The 20,368-nt window shown below is 38.5% G+C and overlaps 1 protein-coding gene across 1 annotated transcript; it reads left to right on the forward strand.

Moving 5' to 3' along the window:
* Positions 1-16,133: 16,133 nt before the first annotated feature.
* Positions 16,134-18,209, forward strand: LOC135634881 (uncharacterized). The gene has a single exon (XM_065145585.1). The coding sequence runs from the start codon at positions 16,248-16,250 to the stop codon at positions 18,039-18,041; it is 1,794 nt and encodes a 597-aa protein (XP_065001657.1). The 5' UTR covers positions 16,134-16,247; the 3' UTR covers positions 18,042-18,209.
* The last annotated feature ends 2,159 nt before the right edge of the window (positions 18,210-20,368 follow it).

A 20,368-nucleotide genomic window follows, 5' to 3' on the forward strand; every position in this document is an offset into this window, starting at 1 on the left:
AGGCATGTAATAGTGTAAAATCATCATGGCAATTAAGTGATTTGAACATTGAATCAAGAAAGTCCGAAAAATAATCTTAACAAGTTCATGAATTCGAGCACATTTTTGCCATAGTTTTTCAAATACACTCATGAAAATAACACATGCTTATCATCAGCTTAAAATCTCATGCATAAAATTGTTAATCAAAATATTTAATTTCATCATTATGCATTTCTTCAAATCAAACATGATTTTTTTTTAATCAAAATCGAGAAATAATAATGGAAATCAACGTAATACACATTATTACTTCTTAACCATGATTTCATATTTTCAATCAAGATCATTTTATTTGTTTATCATAAAATATGTAATATTATCATTTTTGAAATTACTTAGCATGATCATAAATTTTTTTTTAAAACATGTAATTTTTAAGAAAATTAATTCTAAACTAAAAGAGAAAATACATCATGAAAGCATCAAGTAATTTCAAAATAAATTAGGGGGATTTCGATTACCTCATCATTGAAAGCGATTAAGGCATAGTTTGCCACCTTGCCTTTCTTGATTTTCTCCTCATCTTCGGAGGAGCTCGATTCATCCCACTTTGTGTTCTTCTTCTTTGGCCTCTTCCTTCGTTCAAGTTTATTATTTATTTTATATTTTTATTTAATAAACTTATTAAGATTTAGTGTTCGAAGTTTAAGTTCATCATTGTCCTCATCACTTGAGTCATCGCACAAGTGGTATTCATTTGTCCGGAGTTCCAAATCCTTCCTGTTCTTTGGAAGGTGATTTTGTTCATCATGTTCATCATGTGCATTATGCACCATTTCATATGTCATCAACGAACCAATTAGTTCTTCAAGTGGTAAGTTGTTTAGGTTTTTAGCTTCTTGTATTGCAGTTACTTTTGAATCCCACTTCTTAGAAAGAGAACGCAAAATCTTGTTTACGAGTTCAAAATCCGAAAAACATTTTCCAAGAGCTCTTAAACTATTGACGACATCCGTGAAACGGGTGTGCATGTCGCATATAGTCTCACTTGGTTGTATTCGAAAAAGCTCAAAATCATGCAATAAAATGTTAACTTTCGAGTCTTTGACTCTACTAGTTCTCTCGTGCATGATTTCAAGTGTTTGCCAAATGTCAAAAGCCGTTTCGCACGTAGAAATCCGATGGAACTCATTTTTGTCCAAAGCGTAAAATAAGGCATTCATAGCCTTTGCATTTAAAGAAAAATACTTCTTCTCCAAATCCGACCATTCGTTCATCGGTTTAGAGGGAAGTTGAAAACTATTTTCAATGATATTCCATAAATCCAAATTCATAGAAATCAAGAAAACTCTCATTCGAGTTTTCCAATAAGTGTAGTCCAATCCATTAAACAATGGTGGACGAAAGACCGATAAGCCCTCTTGAAAGCCATGAAGAGCCATTTCTCTCGAGTGTAAATCTAAAATGAGAAATACCGGGCTCTGATACCAATTGTTAGGATCAAGAGCACTAAGAGGGGGGGGTGAATTAGTGCAGCGGAAATCTTTCGACGATAAAAAAACGTTCGAACGATAAAAACGATTTCAGTGTGAAAGTCGATTCTAAGATTACTTTAATTTAAGATCAAGAGAGATGACGTTAAAGTCAATCTATGAAGGTAGTTTGCAGTTATGATGAAAACCAGAATATAAGCGCAAACTGAAATACGATGTTCGTACGAAGAAACTGATTCACGTCTAAATGCTGATTCGGAAAGTGTAAAGCTTGAAACCCGATCGTATATACGCAGAAAGCAGTAAGCTTTAGAGGAGGTTTGCAGTAAAGATAATATGCTCAAAGTAAATGCAAACCGAGATTTAGAGTGGTTCGGTCAATCTTGACCTACTCCACTTTTGGCTTCCTCCACCGACGAGGTCACCGACGTCAACTAGAGGCCTTCCTTTAATAGGCGAAGGCCAACCACCCTTTTACAGTTTCACTCCTTTTGATGGGCTTAGGAGACAACCCTTACAGAATTTTCTCTCCTCTCTTTACAGCTCAGAACTTGGAAGAAAAGAGGGAGAAGAACTTTTGGCCTTTACAACAATTTTGAGCTCTAAAAATCACAGAATAAGATCAGGATTCGGTGTTAGTTTCTTGTTGTTTCAGTGCTGAATGGGTGGGGTATTTATAGGCCCCAACCTAGTTCAAATTTGGAGCTCAAAACTGTCAATTCCCAGAATTCCGGGATTTGGCGGTTGCACCGCTTGGCAGAGCTCGAAGACTGAGCCTCTGGGCGGTGCCACCTCCTGTCAGGGGCGGTTGCACCTCCTGCCAGAGCTCGAAGACCGAGCTTCGGCGGTGCAACCTCCTAACTAAGGCGGTTGCACCGCTCAGCCAGTGCTCGGAGACCGAGCCCAAGCGGTGCCACCTCCTGTCATGGGAGGTTGCACCGCCCAGTCTCGCTCGGAGACTGAGCCCAGGCGGTGCCACCTCCTGGCTGGGGAGGTTGCACTGCCTAGTCTCGCTCGGAGACTTAGCCCAGGCGGTGCCACCTCCTGGCGTGGGCGGTTGCACCTCCTGCCAGAAATCAGGGTCCGAATGGGTTGATGCATTCGGCCCAATTTGGGTTTTTCAGGGGCCCAATTGCCCCAAGATTAAGTTAATGGGATCACCTCCCATTTCCAACTTAATCATTGTGCTAACTACGATATTTCCTAAGACATTTACTACAACTTGCTCCGGTGCGTCAATCGCTTTTTCCGGCGAGCTTCCGACGAACTTCTGTCGATCATCCGATGAACCCTCAGTGATGCTCCTGCGGACTTTCGGCAAACTCCTGGACTTGTGACGATCCACTTGGCGAGTTCCGACGAGCTTCTTTGGCAAGCTCATGGACTTCTCGGATTTGTTCCCTAGAACATCCGACGGCTGTTCGAACTTCTGTCGAACTCTCGAACTCCTAATGTGATCATTGTCTTGACTCCGGCATAACTCCTGCTGCATATCTTACTTTCATCGTAGTTAATCCTGCACACTTAAAACAATACTTCGATTGAGACAATTAATCCTAAGCAATTAACCAAGTTGTCCGACATGTCATTGGTCCCTCGACGCTTCGTCTGATTCTTCGGCGCATCGGCCTTTCCTGCAACCTATTGCCCAATCGGCTAGTTGACTCCGCAACTCCGATATCCTTAGCACAATACCTGCTCTTCTTGGCCCGATGCCCGAGTCCACGGCCCGAAGCCTTCTATCGATACGTCGACCGATCCACTGACCCGACGTCCAATCTTCTGACATGTTCCTCCGGCACAACATGATTTTCCTGATTTAATTGTCTCATCCTGATCGAAGCATCCTGCGTCACTCAAAACGCAGATTAAATTATAAACATATATCAAGTAGTTTCATCATCAAAATACGAGATTCAACAAGTTTGACTATAATATTGGAGCCAAAAATGATCCTAAAACCTTTTCACAGGTCATAAGTTACAAAGAATCAAATTTGTGGCATAATGTCATGAAAGAGGAGATGAATTCCATAAAGAGCAATAGAATCTATGATCTTATATAGTTACCTAACGAAGCAAAGGCTATTGTCTTTAAAACTAAGAAAGATTCGTTACGCAACATTAGGAGATACAAGGCAAGACTTATTACAAAAGGATTTACTCAAAAAGAGGGAATAGATTATTCGGAGACGTTTTCTACTATATCTAAGAAAGATTCTCTTCGTATCATTTTTGCATTGATTGCTCATTTTGACCTTGAGTTGTAATAAATGGATATAAAAATGATATTTATTAATGAAGATCTAGAGGAAGAGGTTTATATGAAACTCCTAAAGGTTTCTCCTCTAGTGTTGGTGAACACTTGATTTGTAAGCTTAAGAAGTCTATATACGGGTTAAAACAAGCCTCATATCAATGGTATTTTAAATTCCATGAAGTGATTTCTTCATTCGAATTTATTGAAAATCTCACAGATCAATGTATATACCAGAAGGTCAATGTGAGTAAAATATATTTTCTTATTTTATAAGTAGATGATATTTTGCTTATAACCAACGATAAGGGTTTTTGCATGAGGTGAAACAATTTCTTTCTAAAAATTTTGACATTAAGGATATGGGTGAAGCATCTTATGTCATTGGTATTAATATCCACAAAGATAGACCTGGAGGCATTTTAGGTCTATCATAAGAAACCTATATCAATAAACTTTTAGAAAGATTTTAGATGAAGGATTATTCACCAAGTGTTGCTCCTATTGTGAAAGGTGACATGTTCAATTTGAACCAATGTCTAAAGAACAACCTTGAGAGGGAATCAATGAAAAATATCCTATATGCTTCTGTCGTAGAAAACCTTATATATGCTCAGGTCTATGCTAGACCTGATATTACATTTGTTGTGGAGATGCTATGTCGATATCAGAGTAATCTAGGTATAGACCATTGAAGAGTTGTAAAGAAAGCGATGAGGTATCTACAATGAACCAAAAATTATATACTTATATATAAAGATACATATAATCTGGATGTGATTAGTTACTCGGATTTAGACTTCATCAGTTATGTTGATTCTCGTAAATCAACATCAGGAAATATTTTTATGATGGCTGGTAGAGCTATTTCTTAGAGAAGCACAAAGAATACCTTTATTGCTACTTTTATCATGGAAGCTGAGTTTATCTCCTATTTTGATGCTACTTTAAATGGTGTATAGCTTAAGAGTTTCATTTCTGGGCTTATAATCATGGATTATATTTCTAGGCCATTAAAAAATTTTCACGATAATTCAACTGCTATTTTTATAAATAAAAATAATAAAAATAGAAGTTGATGTAAACACATTGACATTAAGTATTTAGCCATAAGAGAATGTGTAAAAAAAAAAAGTGGTCATTGAGCATATTAGTACTAAATTGATGATTGATGATCCTTTGACTAAAGGCATGTCACCTCTGAAATTCAACGATCATGTAGAGAAAACGGTGATTCCACTTTATAATTATATTGAAACTCTTATATATATGGTGATATTTTCTCATTTATATGCACATTGATTTGAGAAAATATATTGGTACTGGACCAAGAATAAACATAAGGTTTCTTCATTAAGTAATATTACCACATTAAGATTAAGAAACTAAATACATCGTGATACATAGATGATAATACTCACTCTTAAAGGACTTATTGCTATGATTTATATATTTATTTTTTAAGAAAATTATTTGATAAAGATTAATTTAAATTATCAAGCTAAGACCAAGTGAGAGAATATAACCGTTCTCATTAAGTTCATCATTCATTTTTTTCATTTATTATTTTAGTTTTTCATTCTAAATATAACCATTATTATTAAATATTTTATTTAATATCATTAAAATTCTTCATTATGGTTCAAACGTTACAAATTTGAATTAATTCTTGAATGTTATGAAATTGGTGATAATAAATGTTCTTGATGAGAGAACGTCTATATAAATATGAGTTTTGATGCTTAAATTCTATATCTCTCTTAAGTTTAAAGGATTTTCTATATCATCTAAAGTGAGAGCTATGAGTCGAGAAATGCCAAAATACAAAGAGAAACTAAAATTCTTGACAATAATGACTAAAGGTAAGTAATTTTCATTTTCACATTAGTTTTCTTATGTTTCTATTGTTGATATTAAAATTTCTAATAAATGGTATAAATAAAAATACCTAATGAGAGTGCTCTCATGTATCTCTTTTGTCTAACGTTATTATATAGATAATTCTTGAAGACCTTTGCTTAATTAGCATGTTGATGATTTAGCACCACCTAAACGTGTCCAATCAATATGGCATCCAAAAGAGAATATTTCCTACTAAAATATCAACTTAGAGTATGTAAATAGGTATGCATTCACCTCCGAACTCTTCAACAGGAGGTTTGTCGAATATACCTTGATACATCCTAAAGACATGTAAGGACATCCACTTTTTAGGCGTGAAAATATTTAAAAAATGAATCAAGTTACGTCAACTCTCGCATGAGATTGATGATCATTTTTGGCGCTAACACAAAGATTGGTCAAGTTAAGTCAACTCTTGCATGAGATTGATGGTCATTTGACGCTAACACAGAGATTGATCTAGTCAACTCTCGCATGAGATTGATGGTCATTTTTGACGCTAACACAAGGATTGGTCAAGATATCATCACCTAATCACAGCCTGCTCCAATTTTTCGAGTGTATTTTCCGCATGAAGTTTGTGAACCCACCAAAGACTTCAAGAAAAAGACAAGTCAGTTGGAAGCCTACAAATCCTAATCTCTTCAGGCAGAAGTCAACTACACTTTCTCCACTGTTTGTCTACATTGCAACATGCCTCCACTTTTCTCTTGGAAAGAACACCGCTATTGAGCTACCGAAAAGGATATGTCACCAACATGCTGCACAAAGGAAAGCTTTTGGAACATGCTGCACAAAGGTGGAATCCACAAATGTATGTATCAAGAAGCACTATGAAAGTTATGGTGGATGTTGCTGCAAAAATATGTTAATTCCCATCACTTTGGAGTTGGTTTGGTCGTCATGCAACATTTATCTGAGGTTCAAACCCCCACCCCCACTGTGTTATCTATCTCCTTCCATTTGCCTTTAGCAGATTAGGATAGAGCTCATTAGTTCTCCAGGTTGCAGTTAAACTGCAGCCCTAATGCACTTCTATGAAAAGAAGAGATTAAAAAAACACTTTGTTGTTAATGTGGAAAGATAAATCGATCCCCAATATAATATATATATATATATAAATAATTTCGCCAAATAAAGATAAATGGGATTGGTATTCAATGCCTTTTATGAGTCATGTCTAGTAAAGCCAATTAATTTCTGAAGATAAAGCGTCTAATCAATAAGAGAAATCCCTAAATGCAAAGTAATCCATGATCTAAGCATCAAAATTGTTAGTACCTTCTTCCTCTCATTAATGGCATCAAAGGTGGAGGTATAAGATGACAACGGATAGATTTCATTGAGTTTGTCCTTGAATCCGATTAACTATGCAATATCTAAATCTTTCTCCAATCAAACATCCTATTTGTCTTCCTTCCATATCCGTCCTAAACACAATTAATGGATACTTTAATATCCCAGGAATGATATTAGAAAGACTAAGTATGTGGGTATCAATCAGACTCGAAACTTATCCTTCACATGTATACAATAATAGCAAAATAATAATATCTTGATTATTTGGGATCACCATCATGTTATCAAGTATTTTGCTTTAAGTTTTTTTCTATAAGAGATTAAAATAATTAATCTGATAGAAAGCATAATGATCACGCATTTGTGTCTGTCTGTCTCATTCTTCTTGAGTCGATGATTACTCATAATTATTATCTTAACACCGTCAAGAAAGAGTTCCATGTAATGCTTTATGGATCTTTTGTCATTGTTATTACTGAGATATACTAATGCCAATTTGTTCCACTGCTTCCTTCTCCGGGTCACAAAGAACCTCATAAATGCCCACTCACCAGAAACCCTTATCTAGAGTTGGTGGAAATTTAATGTCTCCAGAAAGTGACACAAGTGTTCGAGTGCTTTCAACTGATAAAGAACAATGAAGGGAGGTTTTATCTGCCTAAATTAAAGGCCATAATCCTTTTTTTTTTTTTGTCTTTTGGGAAGGGCAAATCATGTTTACAAGACATGTGATCAGTTTTATATTCTCCACAAAGACCTGCTGAGCCGAAGGAGAAGTTTTAATTGGTAGAAGAACAGCAAGATTAGAACAGCAAAGAATTTATATTCTTCTTCTGGGTTTGGGTTGGAATCTGAAGATGAGACAAACCCATCCTTGTCATGTTGCTTCACGGGACCAATACCTCATCAAGAAGAAGGCATTGCTTCAGCTCAGTTGACTCATCTTCCTGCACCGCACAGGACCAGCCTTTTGATCCTTGTCTCGATTGGTTTAAGAAATGTGCATTTTGTGTATAGAAGACTATCTTGAAACCAATGAAACTATAGAGAATCAACGATCAAGTATAAATCAGAAAAACTGATGCCCTCTTTATATTTTTCATTGTATAAAAATAATTAAATATAAAAATAAATTTATCTCTTGAGTTAACTCTTCAACCATTTTAAAATTTTTCTTTAATTTCTCTATATTTGTCAAAAAAAAAAAAACTCTAGATGTATCAAGTGTTATTTTTTTTGGTAATGACCGAATATTTTCCTCCCGTATCATGAATTAAATAACCATAATTAATGTGTTAATTTATTCTAATTATTAATTACTATAACATGGTTAAGAAAATTATTAAAATTGATTTTCTTAATGGTGTGGGCAAATAAGAAATTTAGTTAATCAACTAATTAATTAAATAATCAAAATTATTAATTGATCTATTTCTTAAAGAGTGATATGAGTTTTATGAATGAATTATTTTGAAATCTGTTATTGTGTGTACATTATAAAAAATAAATGTTATAATTCTATTTTTGTGTGTGAAAACAATATAAAAATAAATTACATATAAAAATTAAATGTGTTACTATCATTTAGGGAGAGCTCATCTTCTCTCCCTCTCGCCCATTTCTCACGAGTCTTGCAGCAAGGGGATTGAGGATAAGATCCCTGTGGAGAAGATTCCAGGCTAGAAAATTCATTAGAAGAGATAGGATCCTCTTTTTTTCTTTTTTTTTTGTTAATTTTGATTCATATTTTGAAAATTTTGTTATTAGAATTGTTATAATATTTATGATGCATAATAATATTTTAATTTTAAAATTTTATGATTAAAAAATAATGATTATTGAAATATGGAGTTAGAATTTTTATTTAATTTAATATTGATAATATTGACATATAATGGTCTCTTAAGCTTAAATGAATCTTAAGATTGATTTAATTATTAAATTTTTATTTTTAATTAAATAATAATTTTAATTTATTTATATAGATATATCTTTGTTTCAACGAATTATATGATTTTTTATGTTTAATTAGTTTTAAATATAAAATCATGAATTTATTATATTATTTGATTCATTAAAAATAGAATTAAAAAATTATTTTAATGAATTAATATTTGTATTATTGAAACTTCTAATGAAATACATATTTTTTGTTCAAGTTTAAATTATTATTCTATAATATTTTAAGTATTTCATAACTCATGTCTGACTTAATGAAGTTGATCATTCTAATTAGTCTATGTAGCCAAGCATCTAACTTAAGTGGTCAAGTATAACTTGACCTATGTGGTCAAGTATAACATAACTCATGTGGCTAGATATAATTTTGCCTATGTGGTTATATATAGTCCACTCTATGCGGCTAGGTATGATCTAGCTTATATGGTCAAACACGGCCTAACTCATGTTGTCACGGACTTAACTGGTTTTGCCTAAGTCGTGCAGCACCTTTGCGTGTCTGTCCGCAAAGGTCAGCCTCTCCGAAGCCTCCCATGGTCCCTTAGGGCCCACAAAAGAGAAAACGGGTTAGAGAAAATGCCTCACTCGGGATCCACAAGCAAACATTCTAGGAAACACTTCATAGACAATGCAAATTACAAACAGACTTTACAAGCTCTGAACAGTTGCACAACAAAGGGTCAAAATGGTCCATTATAGACCAAAAATCTCTCACAAGTGTCCACATGACACAACCTTTATTTACAAGCCTAAAGCGGCCACCAAACCCAACTAAAATAGGACTATTAAGCCTTCAGTTGTCCCTCTACATGCTAGGCAAAGAATGAACATACCAAAAGACACAAACATACATAAGCATTACATCGAACATCCTGTTTAGAAGTTTGTCCGTGACATTCTCCCCCACTTATTCCTTCGACGTCCTCGTCGAAGCCTTTGCTGGCACTGCAACTCCTCGCCTTTGCTAAGTCTTCAATCTTTTACTCCAGCTGCAATGCGCCTCTTGGCTCCCAGTTGCTCTCCACTGCTGTTTTTGAGTAGTCGAACCTTTGATCCACTATGCTGTTTCAACTCACTAATGACTCTAACTCTGGTGTGGAGTTGACTGAGTTATGTTGATCCTTGTTGATTCCTGCGGATCCTCTAGATGAAGGAAAAGACCATCCTTACTATGCGCTAGTCTCTCAAATGCCTCATGTTGCTTGAACTGGGTGGATGCTTGTTGGAGCTTTAACGAGCATCACCTCGCAAACTTTCAAAGCTTTTGGTCCTTCTTCCATAAAATTTGCTCATCGACTCTTCTTTCACTCAGTTGTCACTTCCAAGTAGATTCCTATCACTTTTGCTTTCGATTGGCATTCTGTTGGGAAATGAGGCGGATACTCTACTCTCGGTAGCACTGATCACTAATGGTGAGAATTTGACAACTATTGTCTTCCAATATCTTCAAAGGGTCTTTGAACCTATGCAGAACTCCTCTGCTGGATAGATACGAGAATTATGGTACTCAGTTTCGCCTATTCTCTTAAGGGTTGAGAAGGCAAAGGTTACTTGACTTCGCCCGCCTCCTCGAGGTTGTACTCCATGCATCGAGCTAGTTACTGGCCTTCGCCTGCTCTTTGCTCACACTTCTGAAGCACTTGAAGTGTTTGCATTCCTTGCATTAAGTTAGTTACTGTGATTAACCTTCTCAATGCCATCGAACTTCTGAAATGCAGGAAGTTTTCACCCCAACTTGGAGTAATTCTCTAATAGATTTGGTCGCCTCTGGGATTGTACCGTCTTCTCCATCAACCCTACCGCCTACTCCACTAAGTAGCAAAGGTACAGCATCGCGTACTGCCTACTTCGTTCCTTGGTCGTGCACTCTTGCATGACCCGAAGTCCTTCACTTTTGGTTATCTTGATAAGAAGCTTGTTGACACTGGTCTTACAAAGTTCCTTGGCCTCTGCCCTTCAGCCTTGTCTCGGTACTTGGAGTTTGCCTCTGCATGCTCCACCTCCTCGGCCCTCTTTCATGACCAAGCGCTCTCCCTCCATGAGAGCAAGGGATCAATGACTTTCACGGAAGTCCCACCTCTGCGGTACCATGGCACTGCCATGCCCATGGCCCTAATATCCGTCGCCTTGCATCTGCATCCCTTTTCTTCATGATCAGTAGATATGTCTCTATGGCACTCCTCCGAGTCCACCTCCATTCTAACTGATGCTTGATTTTGGGTAGTTAAGTCCCTCTGGACTCATCGTCGCTTCCTCGCCCCTTTCAACCCTCTGCTTCAACACCTTTGTGTTCTCCAAGCAGCTCCCTTTTGGTCGATGGAAAGATAGATTGCAACTCTCATGCATGGCCTCTGCCATCACGTTATAGGGTTTGCACCGATTCTATTCTCCTTAGCTTCTTTGGTAGCAGCGTTCACTTACTCGACCTTGTCCTCTGACCTGCCGGGCTCCCTTAAACGAATATGAGCTCTGGAGCAGTCCAACTCTTCAACTGCTTCGATCATACCTTTGTATGATCAAGTCCCTCCCATGAGACTCACTGGTACTTGCATTTGAACTTTTCCCTTGGTGGAACATAGCCCCCATATGCTGATAACCAAGGTTTTCATCCGATGTAAAATTTGATGCACGTACGAAAGACCCGCCTCTGCGGTACCATGGCCTTCACTCCTTAAATCTATAGCCCTTCTTGCCGTCGTGTTGTTCACCAAAGTGGAGCTTCCAATGGCTCCCGATCATACCTCCGTATGATCTAGTCCCTCACGGGACTATGTCGTGTGCATCGCATTGCCACGAACTGTTCCACCACGATTCACTGCACCATGTCGCCTCCTGGTGACATCTTTATTGCATTCTGATCCTTGTGGGATGAACTCAAATTGTGATCCCTCCATGTGTGGCCTTTGCCAATACATCGTAGGGACTCTTCCACCTTCGATTTTGTTTGCTCCTTTGGCAATCGACCTTCATCTACCCACTCTTGGGTCACACCTAGATAAAGCACCGCTCTAGGACAGTCCGTCGCCTAGTAGCTCCCGAAGTCCCTCGACTTCGTTGCAATTAGTGCACCATTGTTTGGATCCTAGGCCTCTACCCCTACCAGCATAATTTTTGCTGTGCACCGCTTCCTTCATGGCAACTTGAATGGCAACACTGTGGCATATTCTTCAAGAGTACTCGCCTCCGCGTCCTCTTGCCCTACGCCAAGGTCTTCTAAACCCAACTTCGCCTCCGCAAATCGAGTCACTTTAGTTCCTCCATCAAATGTTTTTCCGAGATAAGGTGCATGTGCCTAGAAGCTCCCTTCGTCTTTGGCACCATGCAAGATGAGTCTGCTCCATCAGAATGAAGGACCCATGGAACAACATGATCCTACTCTTGTCTCTGCAAGAGTTCATGTCCTTGACCTCTGTCCAAGGAAAGCACTATGCCTCCGCTCCATGTTTCATCTTCTATGTTGGCTTCCTTCATGCGGCTTGGGTACTTCGCCAAGTTACACCCAAGTTGCTCCGCTCCTCGTTTTTGCATTGAGATGATGGTGGCCCTCACGCTCACCATTCCACGGGTCAGCCCTCCCTTGAGTCTGATCTCCATATCGACTTCAAGTGTGCCTTTGTTTGTGTTGCTTTGGGTCGCTCCCCCACTTGATCTCATAATGCATCCACCAATGCATTCTCTCGAGCGAGATCATGCGACGTCTCCTCGCCGCTTTCTCAGTCCATTGAGCTTCGTGGAGTTATTGTTTGTTGAGGTACTCCTTCTCAACATGTGAGGTCCGTCCCACATGATTTTCCCTCTAGAGAGCCGGGACTTATCCCTCCAGGATAACTGTCCCATTGAAGCAATATCACTCTTCGTTTCGGAGACCACCATCCCCTTGTACTACTCCGATTTGCTGAACAAACTGTGCATTATTTTGCCTCCTGCAAACGCACTTGTCAGATTGCGACTCCACGTCAATACAGCTCCCGTTGCACCACTCAAGGCCTAGCAACATGCTGAACTCGTTACACACTTCAGCCTCCCACGGACGTATCCTTCACATGCCGAAGAGAAAGTTTCAATACTCCATGGCGTCGAGTTTCGGTCGCCTTGGGATGACCACGAACATTCCATCATCTGCATACAAGCCCATGTATGAGTACTGAATTCTTTGAGTTAGCAATTCCCCTCACCTCTGTGAGCTTTGCACAACTCTTTCAGTCGTTGAGCAACTCATTCCACCTTGCATGGTCTCATCCTTTACCAAGCGCCTCGCTTGCCTTGAGCACCATCAAGTATAGTTGTCAACGTTGAGCCGTAGCTCAAACACAGCCATCCCAACCTTTGTGTGCTCCGTATTCTTCCAAGCTTGCCTGTTCTCGTGGTGTCTCTTGCGTGAAGGGTTGGTCATTCCTTTGAATGTCAATCTCAGATGCTAGCTCCTTTGAGCGACTCATTTTCCCTACATCTCCATGCTCGTTTTCCCCTAAACGGTCGCGCATGTGCTGATTGCCCTCAACACAGCCCCGCTAGGTCCCTCATGTTTGCATGCTAAGTGTTTCTATGAGTGCTTGTCCCGCTCTGATATCATCTGTCACAGACTTAGTTGGTTTTGCCTAAGTCGTGCGGCACCCTTGCATATCCGTCCGCAAAGGTCAGCCTCCCCGAAGCCTCCCATGGTTCCTTAGGACCCACAAAAGAGAAAATGGGTTAGAGAAAATGCCTCATGGGATCCATAAGTAAACATTCTAGGAAACACCTAATAGACAATGCAAATTACAAACATACTTTACAGACAATGCAAATTACAAACATACTTTACAAGCTCTGAACAGTTGCACAACAAAGGGTCAAAATGGTTCATTACAGACCGAAAATCTCTCACAAGTGTCAACATGACATAACCTTTATTTACAAGCCTAAAGCGGCCACCAGACCCAACTAAAATGGGATTATTAAGCCTTTGGCTGTCCCTCTACATGCTAGACAAAGAATGAACATACCAAAAGACACGAACATACATAAGCATTACATCGAACATCCTGTTTAGAAGTTTGTTCGTGACGATGTGGTCAGCTACGGTCTAGCTCATATGGCTAAGCATGATCGAACTCATATGGCCAAACGTGATCCAACTTATGTAATCAAGTATAGTTTGACTCGTGTGGCTAAACATAACCTAACCCATGTGGTCAAGTATAACCCAACTTTTGTGGCCATGCATGGTCCAAACCATATAACCATATATAATCTGACTTATATAGTTAGATATAGTTCAACCTATTTGACTAGGCATGGTCCAACCTATATTACCAAATGCAATTCAACTTATGTGGCCAAACATGACTCAACTCATGTAACTAAGCATACTCTAACCCATGTGGTTAGGTACAATCGAACCCACGTGATCAAGCATAATCCAACCTGTATGATCAGACATGACCTAGCCCATGAGTCAAGTATAGCCCAAATCAATAATAAATTTTGACCTAACCCATGAGGCTAGACTTGCTTAACTATATGATCAGGGCTAGGCATGTCGTTACCCCTTTGTCCAACTCATTGCACCTCAATCCAATATGCTACTTAGTGACCAACCCAAGACTTGGGTGGATTGATCCATTTTGGACTAACACTATATAGCCTAGCTGTTAAGATATTGATGCCTCGTAACTTTATAATTTAATGAACTTAAATATTTTATTCAAAGTTATGATTTGAAAATAATTAATGTTTTTTATTATTTTTGAGATTAAGTTGATAATATTAATATGATTATTACTATGTGATATATGTAGCTACATTGAATTATCCATATTAGAAGTGTACGATATGAAAAGAGTTACGAGTCTATCATAATGCAAAGCTATTAGTAGACATAGCCTAGTAGATCATATATCGAGAATGATTTTATCATATTATTTTTTAAATACATATATGAATAATTGAATGAATATATTAATGAGTATAAATAAATAATCATAAATGATTATATATTCTGAGACTAAGTAAGATAATTCTTTTTACGATTAGTGAGTCAACAAATGAGATAACTTAGATGATTCATCCATCTATTGTTCGAAGGAATATACCTTCAATTGGGAGGATGAGATAAACCACTCTATTTGTTATTAAAAGTGGGATATGAGTTCTCTTTATTTGTTGTTGGAAAAATATAGAACTCATCTAGTATATATATCTCTTCATTCGCTACTGATAGAATTTATTATTGAGTATGATGTATGTTTTTGTTAGTATGTATATCATCTAAATATATTATATATGACTAATGTATTAATTTATTTGTTTCATAAGAGATATCATTATTTATTTGATACATGAGTTTCATATTGAATTGATATATTATTATTTTATATTAAATTATTAATATTTAAATATATTTTATGAGTATTGAATATAATTTTATATTTTTAAAGGTTTCTATAATAAGTATATGTGATTATTGATATATTTTTGTCTTATATCTATTTTAAAATAATCTATTAATTTTTAATATATTTGAGAGGTGGAGAAGATTTCTTGGCAAGATAAATTGTAAAGACAAGGATATTGAAAAGAAAAATCTTCTATAAAAATAGATTTTTAAGTGATAATTTATTTTTAATAAATTCAAGCATGACATTTTTGTCTGTCTTTCTCTCATTAGTATCTTAGGATACATAGAATAATTAAACTCCAATTTATACGAGTATTCCTTACATACTTCAATTTTTATCCAACCTTGTCCTTTAATTAATTTGATTTTTATTACGATTCTTAATATACTTAATTTCTATTAGGATTCTTAGAATACTTACCTCTAAGTCATTACTCTCTTTACGATATTCTCTCTCTTCGTCTTTTATCCCTGTATCCTCCTTGCCTCACTTAATTCTTGATTTGATTTGATCACTCCTGAATCGACCATGTATTTTTCTTTATTATGGATAAATATTCATTACAGGTTGGAATTCTTATTTTCATCAAATTCAATACAACTGATTTTATTTTTATTTATTTTTAATTAAATATAATTTTAATTTAAAAATCTATATTTTAATTTAAAATTATTAATTAAAATAGATAACATCTAACCACAGTTAATTCATTGGCCAGCTCTGATAACTATGCAGTGGACGGTCGAATATATCCAGTGACTCACGTGCATTCCCCACCGCTGTCCGCAACCGCAGGTTCGACACGGTTTATATAACACTCGCAATGATTGATGGATCAAAGTCTGTTCTGCGGCAGGCAAGCTCGCCGGCCTTCTCCTTCCCCCACCACCTCACCCAGCCTGTTTCTGCAGCACCCACCAGAAATAGATTACGAGCAGAACTCTTCTCCGAGCCTTCCCCTCTCGCACCCAGCAAGATGTCGGCCCGTGAGTCCCTCGGCCTCGCCGGCCATGTCGTCCGCGGCCGGTGGTTCATGGCCTTCGCATCCTTCCTTGTAATGTCGACCGCCGGCGCCACCTACATCTTCGCGATCTACTCCAAGGACATCAAGACCTCCCTCGGCTACAACCAGGAGACGCTCAACACCATCTCCTTCTTCAAGGATCTCGGCGCCAACGTCGGCATCGTCTCCGGCCTCCTGGCCGAACTCGCCCCTCCCTGGGTCATCCTCGCCATGGGCGCCGCCATGAACTTCTTCGGCTACCTCATGATCTATCTCGCTATCACTGGCCGCCTCGCCCACACCCAGGTGTGGCAGATGTGCCTCTACATATGCGTCGGCGCCAACTCGGGTACATTCGCCAACACCGCGGCGCTCGTCGCTGCCGTCAAAAACTTCCCCGAGAGCCGCGGCATCGTGCTCGGCCTCCTCAAGGGCTTCGTCGGCCTCAGCGGCGCCATCTTCACCCAGCTCTACCTCGCTTTCTACGGCACCGACTCCACGTCGCTCGTGCTGCTCATCGCGTGGCTCCCCGCGGCCATCTCCGTCCTGTTCCTCCCCACCGTCCGCATCATGAAGGTGGTGCGCCAGGCCAACGAGTTCAAGGTGTTCTGCTCCATCCTCTACATCTCCCTCGTCCTCGCCGCCTACCTCATGGTGGTGATCATTGTCCAAAAGAGGGTTTCCTTCTCCCGCTCGGGGTACGGCGTCAGCGCCGCCGTCGTCCTCCTCATCCTCTTCCTCCCCCTCGTCGTCGTCATCAGAGAAGAGATCAACGTCTACAACCAGAACAAGCAAATGGTGCCCCAAACTCCTCCGCCGCCCTCTGTGACCATCGACAAGGAGACGATCTCCGAACAAGCACCGACCGAGGTCGACTCGAGCTTGCCTTCGATTAGCTCTGACGAGAAGAAACCGGTACTGGCACGCATCATCGAGGCCGTGAAGCCTCCCAAGAGAGGAGAGGACTACTCCATTCTCCAGGCGCTCCTGAGCCTCGACATGCTCATCATCTTTTTCGCCACCATCTGCGGCGTCGGCGGCACGCTGACGGCCATCGACAACATGGGCCAGATCGGCGAGTCGTTGGGCTACCCCACCCGGAGCATCGGCACCTTCGTCTCCCTCATCAGCATATGGAACTACATGGGCAGGGTGGCCGCCGGCTTCGCGTCCGAGATCTTCCTCGTCCGGTACAAGTTCCCCCGCCCGCTGCTCTTCGCGCTTGTCATGGCCCCCTCCTGCGTCGGCTACCTCCTCATCGCCTTCGGCGTCCCCGGCTCGCTGTACATCGCGTCCGTGATCATCGGCTTCTGCTTCGGGGCGCAGATGCCGCTGCTCTTCGCCATCATCTCGGAGGTGTTCGGGCTCAAGTACTTCGCGACGCTGTACAACGTCGGCGGCCTCGCCAGCCCGGTGGCCTCCTACCTACTTAACGTGAGGGTGGCCGGCTATCTGTACGACCGGGAGGCCGCGAAGCAGAACGCCGGCGTGATCTCGGCCTCTTCATCCAAGTCGTTGACGTGCATGGGGGTACGGTGCTTCAGGCTCTCCTTCCTCATCATAACGGCGGTTACGGTCGTCGGAGTTCTTGCGATGCTGATCCTGGTGTGGCGAACCTGGGCGTTCTATAGAGGAGACATATATGCCAAGTTCAAGGAAGGTGGGGAAGGAGGCAGCAGTGAGGACAAGGCGAAGAAGAAAGAAGCTTGCGTGCGAATGGCAAGGCAGATGACAACAGAAGCGTCAGCTATGCAAAGCAAAGCTTAGCTTGTCTCCTTCTGTCTCTTGGACTCATCCAAGGTAAATGGAGGACACCAGCTCTAATAGATTTGGAAGTCACCATAACTCATCAATATAGTGAGAATGATAAGATTGTTCTTGTGGGACTATTTTTCAATGAACTAATAATACTTAAGTGGCAACAAATTGAGTATATATTACAAAGGCATTATCTTCTCCTTTAGAAAATTCAATGATTTTTGGTCATTAACTCATGAAACAAAACTATAATCCTGCAAGAGCATGTTAGATTAAGAAGAGGAGAGTATGCAGCCAAGTCATCCAGTTCTACCTATAAGATCACTTCATTTGAGGGAAAACTTATAAGATGAACAGAGATCATGAGAAGCTAAACCCACTGTTTACCTGTTCATATAGATAATTATAAGTAATTTACAGATTGATGGTTAATTTTTTTCTTTTTTAAGTTAAAGTAGATGATTAAAAGAAAAAATAATTTACAGACTATACACATGTTTGTGTAGAAGGTAGATTCTAAAAGGCCATTTGGAGATTAAACTTTGGTCCACATAATCCTGTTATTTAAGGCTATAGTGTGGTTTAGGGTTTCCTTTTCGTGATGTTCCTTTGGAAAGATGCCCTGCTTTTGTGCTGGTTGGTTGTCCTGCTGCTGATGAAATCAATCAAAGGAAAGCAGCAAGCTATCATCTCAACTTTGCTATGTACTAATTATTTTATATGACCTTTTATATTATACATTTGAACAGTTGCCCAGATTGTCCTGCTCCTGATGAAAATTCATGCAAGGAAAGCAGCAAACTTGTCAGTTAATTTAGGTTTTTCTGGATATCTTTCCTGGCCCAATTGTCCTTTTTACTAGTGTGTGTGTATATATATATATATATATCCTCTTGAATACTAAATATATCACGTATACTTCTCTTTACCATCCATTCGAAAGAAAACTTTAACTATTATTACACATCTTATAATAACAATAACTAATTCAGTTAAATATACAATTACAGATTTATAATTTAAATTGGTATTTAAAAAAAATAAAGAGTAAGTGTGGAAAGCGAGATTAAATCCCAGAATATGATATGCTAAAATTCTTAATAGATAATCTAGCCAACCATTGATGAATAGATTTGGTATACCATTATTTTTAGCTTCTTCTCAGTAATTTGGTATACCATAAATTCTTAATAGATAATCTAGCATATTTGTTTCTAATGTTTGGGCCAAGGACAAAATTTTGTAAGCTTCTTCTCAGTAATTTAGTGATTTTAGTCTTAATTACCATCTTGATTTCGTTATCAAGAATAAATTCTATAATCTTTATGATAATATCGAATCAGGGATGTAAAAAGTTTGTCAATGTATTCCATATAGAAGTTAGTGTTAATATATTACTCAACAATCCTAATGGTTTGATGAAAACAACATTAGTACAGCCAGTAATATTGTGGGCATTAAATGTTCGTCGTGTAACTTCCGAAAGTTAAAAAAAGAAAAGTTGACCCATTAATTGTTGGAATGGAACAATACATTGAGCCATTAAAACTGTCAGCAATATAAATATTAAATGTTTGTTTAGTGGATGTTTTTATCACCCTTGTAGCTTCTGCCTTGTATATTATATGATCACATGCCTTGACTTAGATAGAAGAGGGATCATGTGATTGTTGTGCACTTATATGCGAGGATTTTGTACAACTTTTGTTACATGAGAATTAGAGAATTAGGGATTTTTGTGACCTTGAAGGATTTATGACGCACTTAATCTTGTTAAATGCAGTATTAGTAATATTTACATGTATGGAATCCACCAACTAAATAATTTATGGTTACCTTAAAATTTATAAATTAAAATTTTAATTAAAGTCTAAGAGAAATAATCACATATAGCTTACATGCCAATTATCAAAACTTTTATACTTAAATCCAAGTTTCACTACCAACCATTTCAGTTTGCAAAAAGAAATGATATTGATATAATTAGTTTGTAATAAAGAGTCATATTCTAAGTTGTTTCCTTTTCTCTGGTGTGAGACACTTTCAACCTGATTATACTCTGATATTTATTTATAGGATGGATATATATTTCAACACGTTCATACTGTCATTGATTATATAAATTAATCATACGAAAATTTTAATATGATTTACCAAAATATACCTTCAGTTTTGGTTTCCTACAGCAGAACATCCTGTTTTCTTTTGGGATTTTTACCCAAAAACATTTATCTTTCTCCAAATATCCAAGATATCCACAAACAATGATTCCTTCCTCTTTTTTCACTCACTCTTAGAAAAATAATTAAAATACAGAATTTAAAATACCATAAGCG

Source organism: Musa acuminata, chromosome BXJ3-4, assembly GCF_036884655.1.
Source record: "Musa acuminata AAA Group cultivar baxijiao chromosome BXJ3-4, Cavendish_Baxijiao_AAA, whole genome shotgun sequence".
NCBI lineage: Eukaryota > Viridiplantae > Streptophyta > Magnoliopsida > Zingiberales > Musaceae > Musa > Musa acuminata.

What these genes read in the sequence shown, in the direction of transcription:
- LOC135634881 (XM_065145585.1), top strand. Translation starts at nt 16,248, where the DNA reads ATGTCGGCCCGTGAGTCCCTCGGCCTCGCCGGCCATGTCGTCCGCGGC.